General features: G+C 54.3%; 1 protein-coding gene across 1 annotated transcript; it reads right to left on the bottom strand.

Annotated features, from left to right (window-relative positions):
* Positions 1-8,139: 8,139 nt before the first annotated feature.
* LOC102435613 (DNA dC->dU-editing enzyme APOBEC-3C) lies at positions 8,140-14,795 on the bottom strand. Its single transcript, XM_014448812.2, has 5 exons — positions 14,468-14,795; positions 13,121-13,259; positions 9,555-9,840; positions 9,224-9,338; positions 8,140-8,317 (listed from the first exon to the last, which is right to left on the bottom strand). The coding sequence occupies exons 1-5, from the start codon at positions 14,515-14,517 to the stop codon at positions 8,311-8,313; spliced, it is 597 nt and encodes a 198-aa protein (XP_014304298.1). The 5' UTR covers positions 14,518-14,795; the 3' UTR covers positions 8,140-8,310.
* Between the last annotated feature and the right edge of the window lie 2,473 nt (positions 14,796-17,268).

Below are 17,268 nucleotides of genomic sequence, written 5' to 3'. Positions count from 1 at the left end.
TGGGGGGGTTGGGGCGGCCCGGGCCCGGGAGGGGAATCCCCCCCCCTTTCCCCAGGGGGAGGTTTAAACTCCCCCAATCCCTCCTTCCTTCATTTTTGTGCGCCCCCTTGCCCCCCGGAAAAAAAAATGCCGAATTTCCGAAAGGTGGGGTGGCCTTTTTTCCTTGGGGGGGGGGCTTTTCCATTTTTTTCCCCCCATTCACCCCTCCGGGGGGGGGGGGGGGGGGGGCAGGCTGTTGCACAAAGCCCCCAGGCCGCCCCTCCAGCACAGGCTGTGTCTGCCAGCCGGAGGGCACTCACTTACTAGTTTGCACCAATGTGCCCTGTGGACTGGTCACTCCCCTGGCAGTGAGGAGTGGCTTCTGCCCCATCCCAACCCTGTGGGCAGAAGAGGCCACAAGGCAGGGGAGGGGGTGGGGGGACGGGAAGTGCAGGAGGGCAAGTACAAGCCTGGCCCTCCCCCCTCCCCCATTCTGCCTGCCCTCCAGGGCCGCCCTCCCCGCTGTGTCCTGAGGCAGGATAGGGCTATTCCTTCCCCAAGCCCCCTCCCCAGTTCCCAAACCAAAGACACCGCACCCCATTTCTGCGTTGGGTGCCCTGCTGGCAAGATTCTCAAATCCCTGGTCTCTCTCCCCTTCCTCCTTATTTCTTCACTGTCCAGGGTCAATTCAGTGCTTCCATTGGGGACAGTCCCCTCGGGGTGACTTGATTCACCCCGGCCTGGGGAGTTGGATCTAGAGGCTTAAGTGGGGGTGGGTCAGGGGAAGGAGGGGCAGCTGTGCCCCTGGGAGGGAAAGGCAGCTGGAGTTGGGACCTTCCCAGGACTGGGGCTCCCAGGCGAGGCGTGGAGGGGGGTGGGCTGGGAGGTCTCTAGTGGAATGCTGTTTGCTCATGGCTTTGGGACAGGCTGGCAGCTTCTAGTATAAGTCATACTCATTCCCCAGGGGACACAGGACCTCGTCCTGGCTCATGGGCCCTCCCAGAGAGTGTGTTAGGTCCGCACCACCAGGAGCCAGGCCGAGAGACAGAGTTTAAGAAAGTTTACGTTCTCACCGCGGGCTGAACCCCCTGAGCCCCGTGTGCCCGCGTCAGCGAGGGAGTGTTTGTGTTCCCTCATACAGGCCGGGGTCAGGGCTGCTGCCTGAGCAGGACGTCCTTGGAAGACAGCAGGGTGTCTGGGGAGGGGGGCACGTGTCCACCAGACAGAGGGAGCGCCCGAGTCGGCGGGGAGTGAATCTTATTTTGCTTCTGCAGGTGCAGGCTGCTTGCTTCAAGCTATGGGAAAACACTCTAACAATATCTCAGAAAACATGGCCAAGGAGGGGCTGGGCAGTGCATCCCGATAAGCTGTGTGTGTAGAACTTGCAGAATTGGGGCATGGGGGCCTGTTGTGGAATGAGGCAGCAGCAACCAGACCCTTCTTGCCTTTGACTTAGCCCTTTCCAGCCCACGGGCGTCCTGTGTCTCAGAGAGGGCTGACCCTGCAGAGCCTGCTCCCTGGGGGAAGGGCTCTGGCCTGTTAGGACCCCGCCCCCAGCACACAGACCTCAATGAGGGGTTGGGTGTGGCCTCCTCCCAGCCCTGAGTGTCCCCGCCTCCCACCTCGCCTGCTTCCACACTGAAGGCCAGTACTCCAGGGAGTGGATGCTTCGAAAGATTGGACCTCCTGCCTCCCTTGGCCCGCCCCACCCCCACCCATTTGAATGTAGTTGGTACTCCCCCCCCCTCCCCCGCTGTGGGATCAGACAGGAGATTGTCCTCCACCCCTGGCAAGGCCACTCCTCATGCAGCAGCCGAGCCCATGATCATCACCCCATCGAGCCCGTTGCCAACGCCCCCTCCTCCCCTGCTGGGGAAGGCGCTATGCTTCCGCGTAGCTTCGCTTTAGAAGTGGCCAGCCTGGCCTCCAGGTCTCAGCACAAGAACGCTTCCTTTGCACAGAATGAGCAGTGAGCTTTGTTCAGACGAAATGAATGTATCGGGAGGGGCTGGCACGCACCGTCCCCAGCACCTGCCTCTTGTGAGTGGGTGGGTGCTGGGGGAGCCGGAGTGGATGCAGAGCTCGGGTTTATTTTTGTACTGATATTGGTAACAGACTGTATAGCATCTATTTATTTAGATGATTTATCTGGTAATTGAGGCAAAAACTATTAAAAACACATTAAAGATGATTTTTAAAAAGGTGATTGGGCATTCGCTTCCTCCTTTGATGGTGTCACAGCTATGCCGGGGAGAGAGCTCCGCCCTCAGGGCTCAGCCCGGGGTTTAGGTCGCGGGTCTGCCAGGGGCTGAGCAGGAGCGTGGACAGGTCAGTTTTCTGTGGCTTCAGATGCAGAGTGAAGAGGAGGACGGTAATGGGTGGGGAGTGGTTGGGAACTGGAAAGGAGTGCAGATGGGTGCGTGCCCACCTTTGTGGTCAGGGTTCAAAGGAGAGGGGTGGGCGAGGTGGCTTTGCCAAGGGTGTGCTTCTGTTGCCTCTTAGTTCGTGGCAGGTGGGGGTGCAGCGGCTGGCCTTGCTGGCAGCTCCTAGGTAACTCCCTGTAGAGAGGGGACTGAGCGTGCCTTGGCCTCAGCTTTGAGCATTGGCCCTAGTTTTGGATCCTCAAGAAAAGTCCCGTGGGCACCCTGGTACAAAAGCCCACCCTGCCCCTCAGGCATGTTTCCTGGGCACAGCCTTCTGCGCGGGCACGACTGCATGGTTAGGGCAGCCGCTGGCCGGAGGCAGTCCTCTCGTCCTTGGCTCTTGTCTCCTTGTAGGAAGGAATTCGAACAGGAGACAACACACAGCAGCCACAGCAGGAAAGGAATGCACTCAGACAGTCTTAGCGGCAACGCAGCCAATGTAGGTGCCCCGCTGAGGCGGGGGTTTGGGGGACTTACACCCCCAGGCTGGAGTGTCCCTCAGCAAGTCTTCCCTCCCTCATTTCTCAAAAACATATACGTCTCCAAGTGATAGGCTCCTTCGCCATAGGCTCCTTCGCCCCTCTCCTCACATACGGGCCTGTCGCCTTCATTCTCTCATTTTGTTTGTCTTGTCTCACACGTATCCCCCCCAAGCCCCAACGCCCTACCCAGCTCTAACAGGTGGAGACGAGGACAGGTTATAGTAACGCCAGGCTGCACAGCCAGGAGGTCCTGAGCCAGGAATGTGAACCGTGTCTCCTACAGCAGCCCCCGTACCCAGCTTTACTTTCCATGGTTCAGTTACCCACAGTCAACCACGGTCCGAGAATAGCAAATGGAAACTTTCTGAGATAAACAATTCATCTCGGCCGGTGTGGCGCAGGGGCTGAGCCTCACCCATGAACCAAGAGGTCGCCGGTTCGATTCCCAGTCAGGGCACGTGCCCAGGTTTCCGGCTTGACCCCCAGCAGGGGTCATGCAGGAGGCTGCCAATCGATGTTTCTATCTCTGTCTCCCTTCCCTTCCTCTCTCTCTCTCAAATCAATCAAAATATATTTTTAAAGAGAGAAATAAACAATTCATACGTTTGAAACTGCCTGTCTTTCTGAGTCGTGTGATGACGTCTGGTCTTCCCTGTGTGCCATGCCCAGGACACGGATCACCCGTTGGTCCAGTGCTTCCGCCCTGTGCAGGCAGCCACCCTCCCCCACACGAGAGTCACCTGGCTGTCTCCGTGATGTCCAGGACTAGGACACAGGCCCTGCTGGGGATGTGACCCCAGCAAGCCCAGTGCCTCTCAGTGCCCCCTGGTGTGCAGGTCCCCCCAGTGAACCCCCTCCCCAGCCTCCTGGGTCTCATTAAAACCCTGCAAAGCAGGTGTGAAATGGGCCTCACTGCCTTTTACTTCCTTTTCATCAAGACTGAGAGAAGCAGTGAGAGTCACACAGTGGGCCTGCAGAAGTCTCTGAGTTTGTCCTTAACTATTGACTTCTGACTCAAAACAGCACGCCAATCATCTACCAGGACTAACGCTGCCTTCCCTGAGCTGTGCCAACCCCTCCTTCAGATGCCCCTGCCTCCCACACTGTCCCCACCCTCCCTCACCCCACAGCCTCCAGCTCACCCACTCCAGTGGCCACACTCAGAGCCACACTGTCCTCCAGGCTGCTCCTCACACACAGGCCCCCATCCCAGGGCCTCTGCACTCCCTGTGCCTCACCTGGGTGTTCTCTAAAGGACCCACCGGGCTCACTCCCTCACTTCATTCAGGTCTCTGCTCAGACACCCCCAGCTCACTCCCCAGGAAACCAGGACCCCCTCCCTGTCCCCTACCCTATCTTTGCAGCAGGGGTCAGCCTCTGATATGGTACACGTATGTTAGAGCACTGTTTATTGTGTGTCTCCACACGGATGTGAGTCACATGGGGCAGGGACATTTGTTGCTGTTGTGTCTGGCTGGGACCCCAGCGCTGCAACAGTGCCTGGCACATCCTGTGATCTCAATCAAGACTTGCTGAAGAAACCAAAGAATGACTAGCTGACCCCTAATTACCACCAGGAGATACTCACACGTGTGTGCCCACACTCACAGGTCTGCAGAGTGCGTTCACATACCTTTGCTTCCCAAGCAAGCCCCAAAGGTCGGCCCCTTATACCCATCGCACAGATGGGGAAGCTGAGGCTCAGAGGGAAAGGCCTTGCCTGACACCTCACAGCTGGTGGGTGGCAGAGCCAGGTGCCAGGACTCTAACCCAGGCCTGTGATGCTGCCCAACTCTCTCCCAGGGCCACACCACTTTGGTCAAGGCCCCACAAGCACTGGGGAACCAGAAAGAAGCTGTGGGACAGGTCACCCTCATCTTTAAAGGCAGGAGCAGTGAGAACTGGTCCTTTGAATGGGCAGCAGGAGACGTCCTGGGGGAAGAGATGAGAAGGGGGCCCGAGGGGCAGAGGAAGGGCCTCCCACGTACAGTCAGGAGCCTGGGTCGGGCTCTTTCCCAGCTGGGAGGCTGCTGGACAAGTCCCACAGCTCCTCAGAGCCTCAGTTTCCCCATCTGTCAGATGACCCTCATCCCTGCCTCAGGAGGTGACCAGAGGGACTGATTTCAGGAGATGGTCCACAATGACAGGTCAGTGTTAGGGGAGAAGCTGCAGGACGCAGGCTGCCTGCTGGCAGGAGCTCAGTAACTGGCCTCACAGCAGAGGGAATGGCTGGATTCTGCTCACAGGGCCCCACACCAGCAGAGAGGACATGTTGTCCAAGGCTCCCAGCTGAGAGCAGCCCTCATGGGTATGGGAGGAGCTGCCAATCACTAACCACCCTGGAATCTCAGCAGAGCGCTGACAGATGTGGGAGACGGAGACCCAGGTGGCTTTGCCCAGGGCCACTCAGTTAGGAGGGGGCAGAGTGGGGAGGACCAGAACCAGCCGCCCTGGCTCCAAAGCCACCCACCAGACCCAGCCCTTTTTTTTAAAAAAAATATATTTTTACTAGAGGCTTGGTGCACAGATTCGTGAACTGGTGGGGTCCCTAGGCTTGGCCTGGGTCCTCTTGCAATCCGGGAGGCACACTGGCTGGGGAGGTACCACGCGAGGTCTCCAGGGCATGTCCAGCTATCTCACTCAATCCCCAATCAGCCGGACCCCAGCAGCAAACTAACCTACTGGTCAGGTGTATTCCCCCTGGTGGTTAGTGTGTGTCATAGCAATTGGTCAAACGGTCAAATGGTCAGCCATATGCATATTAGGCATATATATGATTTCAGAGAAGAATGGAGAGGGAGAGAGAGAGATAGAAATATCAATGATGAGAGAGAATCATTGATCAGCTGCCTCCTGCACGCCCCACACTGGGGATTGAGCCCGCAACCCTGGCATGTGCCCCTACTGGGAATCAAACCCTGACCTTCTGGTTCACAGGTTGATGCTCAACCACCAATCCATGCCGGCCAGGTCCTAACCTTAACAAATTACCACACACTGGGTGCTCTTAGCAGCAGAAAGCTATCCTCTCACAGCTCTGGAAGACAGAGGTCTGAGACCAAGGTGTCCGCAGGCTGTGCTTTCTCTGAAGGCTGCTGTGTCTGCTACAGCTGGGCCTGTCCCCCCTGGTGTTGCCCTAAGTCCTGGACTTGTAGAACCTCCCTCCAACCTGTGCTCACATGGCCTTCCCCCTGCGAGTCTGTGTCGCCTCTTCTTACAAGGACACCAGTCAGATTAGAATAGCCCCCCCACACACACACACTTCATATGGCCTCACCTTAAATAACTCCATCTGCGAGGACCCTATGGCCAAATAAGGGCGCATTCTGAGGCTCTGAGCAGGACGTGATGTGGAGGGGATACTCTCCAATCCAGCACATGCATGCTTCCCATTTATTGCTGAAAATCTCACATGTGTGGTAGAGTCTACTCATGTCCCACTGTTAATGCTCCTATTTCAGCATGTACAGCCCCTGATGCTTTCCCAGTTACCCAACATGAAGGCTCCGTTTCCTGAACTCCTTTGCTGCCAGGTGTGGCTGGGTGACCGTCCTGGCCAGGGAGATGTGGAAATAAACTCCATATGGCAGCTTGTGGGGCCTTCCTCAGCAGCAGCTAGCTTGGGCACCTGCCCCTTTCTCCCGCTCTTCCCCCAGCTCGCTGACAGGACACAGGTGTTCCAGGTGGCTGCACACTGGGCCCCGAGGACCCAGACCCCACGTATCCCGAGGCTGGCATAGCAGTGAGCTGGGAGCCTCGCGGATCCCACGTGACTGTGGAGTTGTTAGGGGCAGACATCGAGTAGTGGGGACTAGCTATAGCTGTAAGAAGTATGAACCATGCTCTGTTAGTGGTGATTGTTCTGTTCTGATTAGAGGAAGCACATGCTGACCTGGCTGAGAGTTGTACGCCCGGGACATGGGAGTTAACCTCGGAATGCAGCCCATTCTCCTTTGTCGAGAACTGCTGATGGAAAGATTCACCACCTTGTTGCTGAAACAATCCAGTCCCGAGACGCCCGTCCTTACCAATTCCCAGCCTGCACTGCCTGTAGCCTGCACCATTCCCCTGGCCTGCTCCCCATGCCTGTCACTCCTACTTCCCATGTAATCTCTGTCCTTCTACCCAGTATCAGCAGCTGCTTTATGGGGAAGAGCGGATTTTCATGGATGAACCGCTGCTCTCCCACACTGCCGGCCTTATTGGAATAAACTCGCGTATATGACTCAACCCTGTCTCTGCTGACCTGGCTCAAGTAGTGACAGGCAGCCCGGACCCATTGGTTGTCTGGTTTCAGAGTCATCGCCCAGCTCTGCAGCTAACACCTGGATGTTCCTGTTGGAGGTAAGCGACCACCTAGGGCGGCCGGGCTGCATGGAGACAGCGCTCCCGCTGGCCTGGAGGGTTCCTGCACCACCTGAGCTGGGCAGAGTGCAGGTGTGCCAGGAGCAGGAGGGGCTGTTGGGAGAAGATGCCCTTGAGGTCCCCATGGATCTCTAAGACTGACCTCTGCTTTGGTCTTCATCTCCAGGCGGAGGAGAGATTCTGAGCCGACCACTTTGCCTGGTTCGATGACCCAGTCAGTCAAGAGTGTGGTCCACACCTGTGCCTCCCTCCTTGTGAGGAGACGGAAGGAAGCCAGTAGGTAGGGGTGGACCAGGGGAAAGGAAGTAGAACCGGGAACCCAACGGGGCGGAGTTACTAAGGCACCCAACTGGGCGGGGAAGGAAGGGCACTCGCGAGAGAGGCATGAACTTTAAAATGTATGGATACTGCTGAGATCGCATGCAGATAACCAATCACAAGGCAGTAAGGCATATAAACCAATCCCAAGGATGTTGCCTTGGCAGAATTCTTTGAAAAGACCAATTAGGAGCTAGCAAGACTGCCCACCCCCTAAAGTAAGAGGCCCGCACTTCCTCTCGCCCTCTCTCTTCTCCCAGGCAGCAATGGCTTCCTGACGTTCCTTCCTGTGTCGGGGGAGCTCACCCCTGCGTCCATGTGGCCTCCACACATGGACTATTAGACTTTCATTAGCTTGGACACTAAACTACTCCCCACTGTCACATGGACAGGAGGCTCAGACACCGGCCTGCACTTGGAACCCCAGCTACACCTTCTCCAGGACTGGCTGCTCCCAGTAAACTTTGGTTTCATTGAGTGAGGGGAGGTAGGGGGGGGTGGGTGGTGGTAGTGGAAGGCCCCGGGTGGTTGGCAGACGGGCCCCGCCCCCTGGTTCAACTTCCAGTCAAGGGGACAATTTGCATATTAGCCTTTTATTGCATAGGGGCTTGGGGAGGGGAGCTTCAGGGAGCGGGAGAGAAAGCTGTGCTGCTTCAGTTTTAGCGAGGGCTCTTCCATTCAGCCCCGGGAGCCAGCCGCTGGGAGACATCGTTCCGTACCAAAAATAAAGTCATGGATCCTCCTCAGTCCCTGAGGAGACAAACACACACATTAGCAACTAATGAGGACCTTCCTGAGAACAAAGGGAGTTGAGCAGGAAGAGCTTTTACCAGGTGAACAAAGGCCTCATTAAGCAAAGCTGCTCAGCCCGGCCAGTGTGGTTCAGTGGTTGAGCAGCGGGCTCTGAACCAGGAGGTCACGGTTCGATTCCCCGTCAGGGCACATGCCTGGTTTTCGAGCCCAATCCTTAGTGTGGGGCCTGTGGGAGGCAGCGGATCAATGATTCTCTAACAGCGGTTCTCAACCTGTGGGTCGCGACCCCTTTGGCGGTCGAACGACCCTTTCACAGGGGTCGCCTAAGACCATCCTGCATATCAGATATTTACATTACGACTCGTAACAGTAGCAACATGACAGTTATGAAGTACCAACGAAAATAATTTTATGGTTGGGTCACAACATGAGGAACTGTATTTCAAGGGCCAGAAGGTTGAGAACCATTGCATCATCATTGATGTTTCCATCTCTCCCTCTCCTTTCCTCTATAAAATCAATAAAGATATATTTTTAAAAAATAGTTGCTCTTAATACTAGGGGCATTGACATCACAGGGCTGGGCTACAGTGTGTTACTAAGGAAGCCCTAGCCCCCGAATGCAGTCATTCTCTGCCCCCTCAGTCTTCTGATGGCCACACTCATACCCATTCATGACCACTTGTGTTCGTTTAATAACAACATTTGGTTAATGTGGTGAGATGGGAGGACGGAGGAGGGGGGAGCACCTTTGCTGGGGGAGAGGGAGGCGCTGAGGGGTGGAGGGAGGGAGGGTCGGGGTGGGGAGGCACCTGAAGGAGCAGAGAGGCCCAGACTCAGGTGAAGGTCTTGGGAGGTAAGGGGGCGAGGAGGGGCGGGGGGCGGGCGGGAGGAAACCCATACCAGAGGATTTCATCCAGCTTCTCCTGCAGACGACCATAATTTCTTCGCACATGCTTCCAATACGTGAAGGGCCATCCCCGGTTGTACACAAAGTTATCCCAACAGTATTCAAAGTCTGCAGCAAAGAGGGGAGAGAGCGGGCAGGTCTGGCCTAGGAGCCTTTCTCTCCTGAGCCTCCCCTGGGCAACCCCACTCAGGGCCCAGTTTCCTCCTTGCCAGGTGTCTTCACTCCTGCCTCAGTTTCCCAAGTCCCCCTGCCACTCACTCTCCCTGGGTGCCTCTACCTGCCCCCCCCACCTCCACATTCCTGCCCAGCTCCCTCTGCTCTCACCCTCTGGAGCCATCATGGCCACCTTGGCCCCTGCAGCAACCAGATCTTGAAGCCCCTGCTCATCTTCATCCTCACACAAGTAGAGGCGGGCGGCGGAGATGCTCAGGTCCACGTTCTCGTGCTCATTCAGGAAGCCAGCCACCTGCTCTGCACACTCGAAGCAGGGGCTCCAGGATATGTACCAGGTGACATGGTATTGCGCATCAGGACACCGAACCTCATCAGGAAACAGAACCTTCTCATGGAACCATTCTATGAAGCAGAGTTCTGCGTGGCCAGGATCCAACTGGGAGAAACGGAGAGAGGGTGGGGGGACCCTCGTAACAAAGCAGGCATGTGACAGAGCAGGCATGTGACAGGACTGGGGGTGGGCACCAGGGGACAGGGAGCAATTGTCTCAGGGTCATGTTGTTGATTGATTTATCCCCTTTTTATTTTTTAAAAAATATGTTTTTATTGATTTTTATTTTTTAAAATATATTTTTATTGATTTCAGAAAGGAAGGGTGAGAGGGATAAAATGTCAATGGTGAGAGAGAATCATTGATCGGCTGTCTCCTGCACGACCCCTGCTGGGGATTGAGCCCACAACCTGGGCATGTACCCTTGACCTGAATCAAACCCAGGACCCTTCAGTCTGCAGGCTGATGCTCTATCCACTGAGCCAAACCAGCGAGGGCTATTTTTATTAATTTTTAGAGAGAGGAAGGGAAAAGGAGAGATAGAAACATTGATGAGAGAGAAGCATGGAACAGCTGCCTCCTGCACACCCCGCTCTGGAGATCAAGCCTGCAACCTGGGCATGTGCCCTGAATGGAATCTAATCAGTGACCTCTTGGTCCAGGGGTCGATGCTCAACCACCGAGCCTCGCCAGTGGAGCGATTCATCCCTTTGTAAACTCCTCCCCTCCCTAATGTTTTATTTACACATCCCTTCCCACACGCATCCATGAACTCCAACATCCTGAGGGCCCACTCCAGGCCAGGCCGCTGTGTCCAGGCTTGTTCCCTGGGTGCTGTCTGCCGGGGAGGGCCCAGAGCCGTGCTGCCCACAGGGAGCCACTAGCACAGGTGTCTACTGTGCTCTTGAAATGTGGCTCGCCTGCACTGATGTGTGCGACAAATACGGAATATACTCCTCATCTCCATGACGTGGTATGAAAGAAGAGTGTAGCCGAAACTGGTTTGGCTCAGTGGATAGAGCGTCGGCCTGCGGACTGAAAGGTCCCGGGTTCGATTCCGGTCAAGGGCATGTACCTGGGTTGCGGGCACATCCCCAGTAGGAGATGTGCAGGAGGCAGCTGATCGATGTTTCTCTCTCATCGATGCTTCTGACTCTCTATCTCTCTCCCTTCCTCTCTGTAAAAAATCAATAAAATATATTTTTTAAAAAAAAAAAAAAAAAGAAAGAAGAGTGTAAACTATCTCACGTGCCAAAACCGGTTTGGCTCAGTGGATAGAGCGTCGGCCTGTGGACTGAAAGGTCCCAGGTTCGATTCCGGTCAAGGGCATGTACCTGGGTTGCGGGCACATCCCCAGTAGGAGATGTGCAGGAGGCAGCTGATCGATGTTTCTCTCTCATCGATGTTTCTAACTCTCTATCTCTCTCCCTTCCTCTCTGTAAAAAATCAATAAAATATATTTTAAAAAAAAATAAACTATCTCACGAAGAACTTTTATATTAACTACTAGAGGACAGATGCATGAAAATTCGTGCAAGAATAGGCCTTACTTCCCCCGGCTGCCAGCACCGGCTTCCCTCCTCTGGCCCCTGGCAGGCATCCGGGACCCGGGTGGCTTTGCCCAGCCCTGGCTTCGTCCGGAAGGACATCAGGAATGGTGTCCAGAAGGACGTCTTGTCTAATTAACATATTACCCTTTTATTATTACAGATATGTTGAAACAATATCTTAAATATATTACAAAGTACGTTATCAACATTAAATTGATCAATTTCTCTGAAAGTTTGACCCCTGGGTACTAGAAAAGGTTAAATGACCTGAGTGACCCTGATTACACGCCCATGGGAAAGTACTGCCCAGTGACACCTGTCCACCCCATAAGGGCTCTGAGACGTCTGCAGTCTGGGTGGAGAAGGGAGGGCTGGTGTGTGCTGGACGCTGCACAGGAGACCTTAGTGCTTGGCCCAGAGCGGGCGGGAGGCAGGCGGGAAGTGGGTGTGGGTTCTCCGCCGGGGGATCCCACATCCTGGGCCTGGAAGAGGGAGCGGGTAGCCAGGGGAGGACCCAGCCAGCAGAGCACTTCCTAGGGCCCCATAAGGCACTGGTGCACAGCAGCCCCAGCTTTCCTAGACCCTCTTTCTTTTTTTTCTTTTTTGCAATCAACATTTTAATAACAAAGATACTATTTTTAACATGGTCAAGTATACTTGGCTAAGTCCAGATTTTAAAAAACATAAGTACCTAGCCCAACAGTTCGTCCATACAGTTTTGTACAGAACATTCCGTAGGTCAACAGAAAATGCATTTCAGCACAAAAATATTTAAGGAGAATCTCTAAGCACCATTTTATTTCTGCAAAACAGACATATATCTTGTACTGATTAAATATCTACAAGTGCTGCCCTAGCTGGTTTGGCTCAGTGGATAGAGCATCAGCCTGTGGAATGAAGGACCCCAGGTTAGATTCCGGTCAAGGGCATATGCCCGGGTTTCGGGCTCGATTCCCAGTAGGGGGCAGGCAGGAGGCAGCTGATCAATGATACTCTCATCATTGATGTTTCTATCTCTCTCTCCCTTCCTCTCTAGTCTACAGCCATACCACCCTGAACGTGCCTGATCTCGTCTGATCTCGGAAGCTAAGCAGAGTCGGGCCTGGTTAGTACGTGGATGGGAAATTCCTTATGATAAACCACAGTATGTAACAGAGGCTTATGTACGGCCTATCAGAGAGACGTCAGGATGTGACCATTAAATCTGAGGTGGCCAACTGCCCGAGCTCCCAAGGAGAATGCTTTAAGAAAAGTGCTTACGCTGATGTATGTATAGTCTAGATCTGAGACCCATTTTGCTAATTTGGCTGAGTGGCTGAATTCTACTAACAGTAGAGCGATCACTGAGAAACAGGACAGGGAGGTGAAACAGGCCTTTATGAAAATTTTGCTTTTGAATATGGAAAAAGCATTTATGTATGTGAGTCCAATCGAATGTCCTCTCTTCTATACACGTAAGCCTATCAGCACTTTTACCCAAGCCTAGGTGCTCTTTCTCCAAGACGGTTTGAGGGCCCTGGAAGAGGTGGCGACTGAGGGCCAGCAGGTTCAATAGACTCTAGTGACTAGAGGAGGCTTTGTGGATAAGTCAAATGCCATTGTCTATGGCAGCAGTCACCAACCTTTCAGACCTCACGGGCCATCAGTGGTCCACAGACCACCCGTTGGTGACTGCTGGTCTATGGTGATTTGGGAGGGTCAGGCAGGGGCATCCAGGGCTAAAACACAGGACAGTGTTGTGGGAAGAAGCCTCTGGCATTTTCCATATTATCATCTCCCCACATCCTTCCCTGGCTTAGCTCCTGCCTCTGATGACAGCATCGTGGGGCACATACCTGGTTTTGAAAGACACCATTTTGATAGTCAAGAACTGAGCCATCCTCCCATGTTTCCACTTCAAAGCAGAGGAAGGTAGACTTCCGCCCATAGCTATTTAGGTTTTGGAAGTTGAAGTTGAAGGTCTTGGGATACATTCTTCTCATTGGGTTGCAGTGGGCAAGAGAGAAAACAGACAATTCAGTGTTCCTAGGAGTTTCACCTATCCGGTGACTCCTGAACACACCCCATGGACACCCTGGGCACCCTGCCTCCCAGTAACCCCTGCCTTCAGCTGGGGGAGAGCAGCAGGGTAGGGGCTGCAGGGACAGTGGGGCGAGTGGGGGGGCTCCTGTCCTCTTCCTTAGGGCCCGGCTCTGCTGCTTTGAACAATACACGCCAAACTCCCTACCCCCAGTCATTTGAATACAAAAATGAGTAATAAAACTGCCTCCACCCCCAAACATTAGATTTTCATATTAAGGTGCAATTCATGACTGATATTTCACCTATGCATGTTTATTACTATTATTTAATGTCAGGCTAACACCTAAACCCACAGGCTCCGGCTACTGTTCTAAGAGCTCCTTGTATCTGAACTCCTCTATTCCTCCCCAGTCCAGGGCCCTCACCCCATTTTACAGAGGAGGGAACGGGACACAGAGAGGGGAGTAGCCTGTCCAAGTCACAGGGCTGCTGAGTGACAGAGCCGGTCCCTTGCCCAGGCAAAGCCATGTCCAGCCCTTGCATGACGTCAGCTGGCAGCGGGGCCCTATTGGCTGAGAGGCTTTTCTCCCTCATTGTAAACAGCGATTCCCCCACCGGTGGGCGCACTATAAACGCGAGGAGGGCGGGGATGCCTCTGGGGACAGCCTGACTTTGCTCTTCTGCTCACAGTGCTGGCACCTTGGGAGAGAGGACTCCCCTTCCTGCTCAGCGAGCTCCTCCCACTCTGTGTGGATAACGGGGTCAGTAGCACAGAAAGTGGATCCAAGTGCTTCAAGCCAAATGCCCCCAGTGCTCCACTCATCCTTTAGTGCAAGTCTCATGGCCAAGAGGGCACAGGAAAGGCCACAGAGCAGCGGCCCCACGGGCAGGGAGGGGACAGCCAGCCCACAACTGGCAGACTGAGAGGAGGACCAAGTGGACAACAGGCCTGGGCGAGGGGCAGGAGGGGCCATTCAGAAGCAATTGTGGGGGCTTCCCCAGGAGAGGGCAAAGCCCCCATGGAGTGGGACCTGCAGAGAAGGTGCCCAGAGCGGGAGAGAAGCTAGGCTAGACCAGCGGGAGGACAAGGCTGAGGACAGAGACACCTCAGGGCCCCCAAGTAGAAAGGGCTGCAGAGAAGGTCAGAGTGGAGGCAGTACCTGGGCCAGGGCACCGGAGTGAAGTCTTGGTTCCCTTGTTGCTGCTGCATTGCCTTTGGTCCCCGGAGCTGGTGCTGCACTTCTGCTCACAGGCCAAGGTTTTAGGAAAGTCCCTGGATGGAGAACCTTCCTGCCTTCTCAGCTGAGGCCCCACTTCCTTCCTGCTTTGGCTGCAGGGGTGGGCGGGCCCTGGGGTGTGATCTTCCTCAGCCTCAGACCCACCTTCCCTCCTCCTCTGGGGCCCTCCCTCTGGACAGAGCTGACCTCTGCTGGAGACAGGCTCCTCTGTGCAGCAGGACCCAGGCTTCTGGCAAAAGGAAAGTGAAAGTGTTGATGGCAGGGAGAGGGGATGGGACAGGCCCTGCTCCCCTGGGAGGGCCAGGCTGGAGCCCTCCCCACACCACCCTGCACCCAGCCCAAGCCTGAGCCCAGTGCAGGCTCTCCACCTGCCTCCTGCTGAATGATGGGAAAGTGTGGACCTTGGATCAGGGACACATGTGCGTTGAGTTCCTCGTTCTGGGCTTGATCCTCTGCTTGGGTCCCTCTGCCTTCACAGGGTGGGGAGGGCACCGCTGGCAGGCGCCTGTCCCTCCTGCTTTAGGAGAGCTTTCAGACAAGCTGGATAGTGAGCCTTGTCAGTTCCATTGCAAATGCTTTCTTTCAATGTGTGGCTAGGCTCTGGCTTCATGAAGTCTTTCCATGTATACATGCCTTTATTTTTGAGGTTTTCAAATGTATTAGTTTTGTCATGTATGTATATGACATGACATAGGCATGTCATTTTTTATTTCGTATTGGATAGCCAATGCAAGGACATTTAATGACTTTCCTTCAATGTCATTTTGTCCTACTGATGTGCAATGCCACAACCTTAGGGTGTGTGTGTGTGTGTGTGTGTGTGTGTGTGTGTGTGTATGTGTGTGTGTGTGTAGGTTGTCTCTGACTCACTCCTATGCTCCATTGCCTCACCTGTCCATGTCTGGGCGACTACCTTGCTGCTCTGCCAGGGCTTCAGTGTAGGTCCAATATCTGGGATGCCCATCCACCTTAGCTTCACCTTTGAAGTTGTATTGACCTTGTACAGATCTACATGAATTTTTGGGCAAAATTTCCTTAAAATATGTTTTTTAAATTAATTTCACAGAGAGGAAGGAAGGGGGAGAGAGAGAAAAAAAAATCAATGTTGAGTGAAACATTCATTGGCTGCTTCCTACATACCCCCTACTGGGAAAAGATCCGAGAACCTGGGCAAGTGCCCATGCACAAACCTTCTAGATCACAGGTCCAAGCTCAACCAATGAGCCAAACCAGCTGAGTGATGGACAAACTTTTCGTGTTTCATGCGATACCCTATCATCAATGTGTAGAGCCATCTTGGCAGGCATAGACGTCTCTGAGGCCCTGAGACTCTCCATCCATGAACATGGGATATATCTCCATTCCCATGGGCCTTCTTTTATGTTCTCAGTGAGTTGAAATGAAGTAAAAGGGGAAGCTGGGAGGGAAGGAAAGAGGCAGCCATGAGGGCAAAGAGGAGGTAAGGGAGCACGGAGAGGAAGAAACAGGATCAAAAAGAAAGATATATCACTCTGGGCAGATGGAGGGAAGAAAAGCAGGGAGGAGAGAGGAAAGAATGGAGGGAGGGAAGGGGCAGAAAGTGAGGGTGTGAATCCGGGCTCAACCTTGTCTCCCTGCAACCTTGGGAAAAGGGAAAAGGAACTTTGCTTCAGCAATATGGTGCTCAGTAGTCATTCCCTGCTCTGAGAATTGGTGCAGTCTGGACAAGCTTGGGGATGAAAGGGGCTTCGCCCAGGTCCTGAGACACCGAAAGGCAGAGGTTAATTTAAAGCAAAGGGAATGGAGGCCCCTCTCAATACGTCCTGCTCACTAGGGCATGGTGTGGTCACTTCTGGGACTGGCATTCCCCCTGGCACACCTGCAGCAGGGGCGGGAGGAGACACAGAAATGAGGGCAGCAGCCCACAGGACGTGCTGGGAGTCCTGGGGAGAGGCCCGGCGAGGCACAGGTCAGGAGACAGGAGGATCACACAGGGGCAGAGGAGGAGCTGGTAGATGATAGGATGGAGTCCCCATCAGGGAAGGCAGGACGAGGGGGCCAGGAGCAGGGGCCAGCCTTGTCCTGAGTCTCTGCCTCGACCACCTGCTGAGACCCCCAATGCTTCTTGTCAACACTTCTTCCCAACACCAGGCTGCACATGGTTTGAGCAGGAACTGCTGGAGGACGGAAGGATTATTTGAAAATAGATTGATTTATTGAACCAGAGACTCCCCCTCTTCTTTATATTCCCCTCATCCCTTGTTGAAGACTAACTATCTCCTTCGTTAGACATTATCCCAAATGCTCAACATTTAACAGTCACTACGGCCCCTGAGGTCAGTCACTGTTACTCTCCATGTGTTACAGTGAGGAATCCAAGAGGCAGCCTGTTCCCTCTGCCACACCCACAGGGTCTCCACAGGAAGGAAACACCACTGGAACCTGACTTCTGGGCTGCCCATCAGCTGCCCTTCATGGTCGGTCCCTGCTATTGTCCATGGAAAGGATGTATAGGTTTGAAAGTTCTGTGGTTGGTCCAGTGTTCTCTCTGCCCCCTGGGACTGAGGCATGATGAGGGGAGGTGGGCCATAATCTGAAGCTTCGAGGAGACCAGCTGAGAAGACAACCCCCCAGAGCTAAGATGGGGGGGGGGTGTGGGCCCGGTTTTAACAGCATCACTGAGCAGCTAAGCCAGGCCCACACTGTCCTCCTCCTCCCACAGGTCTTGTCCTGGGAAACAAGCT

The sequence above is a fragment of the Myotis lucifugus genome, unplaced genomic scaffold (genome assembly GCF_000147115.1).
Source record: "Myotis lucifugus unplaced genomic scaffold, Myoluc2.0 scaffold_930, whole genome shotgun sequence".
NCBI lineage: Eukaryota > Metazoa > Chordata > Mammalia > Chiroptera > Vespertilionidae > Myotis > Myotis lucifugus.
The sequence above is the reverse complement of the archived record's forward strand: the minus strand, read 5'-3'. Positions and strand labels throughout refer to the sequence as shown.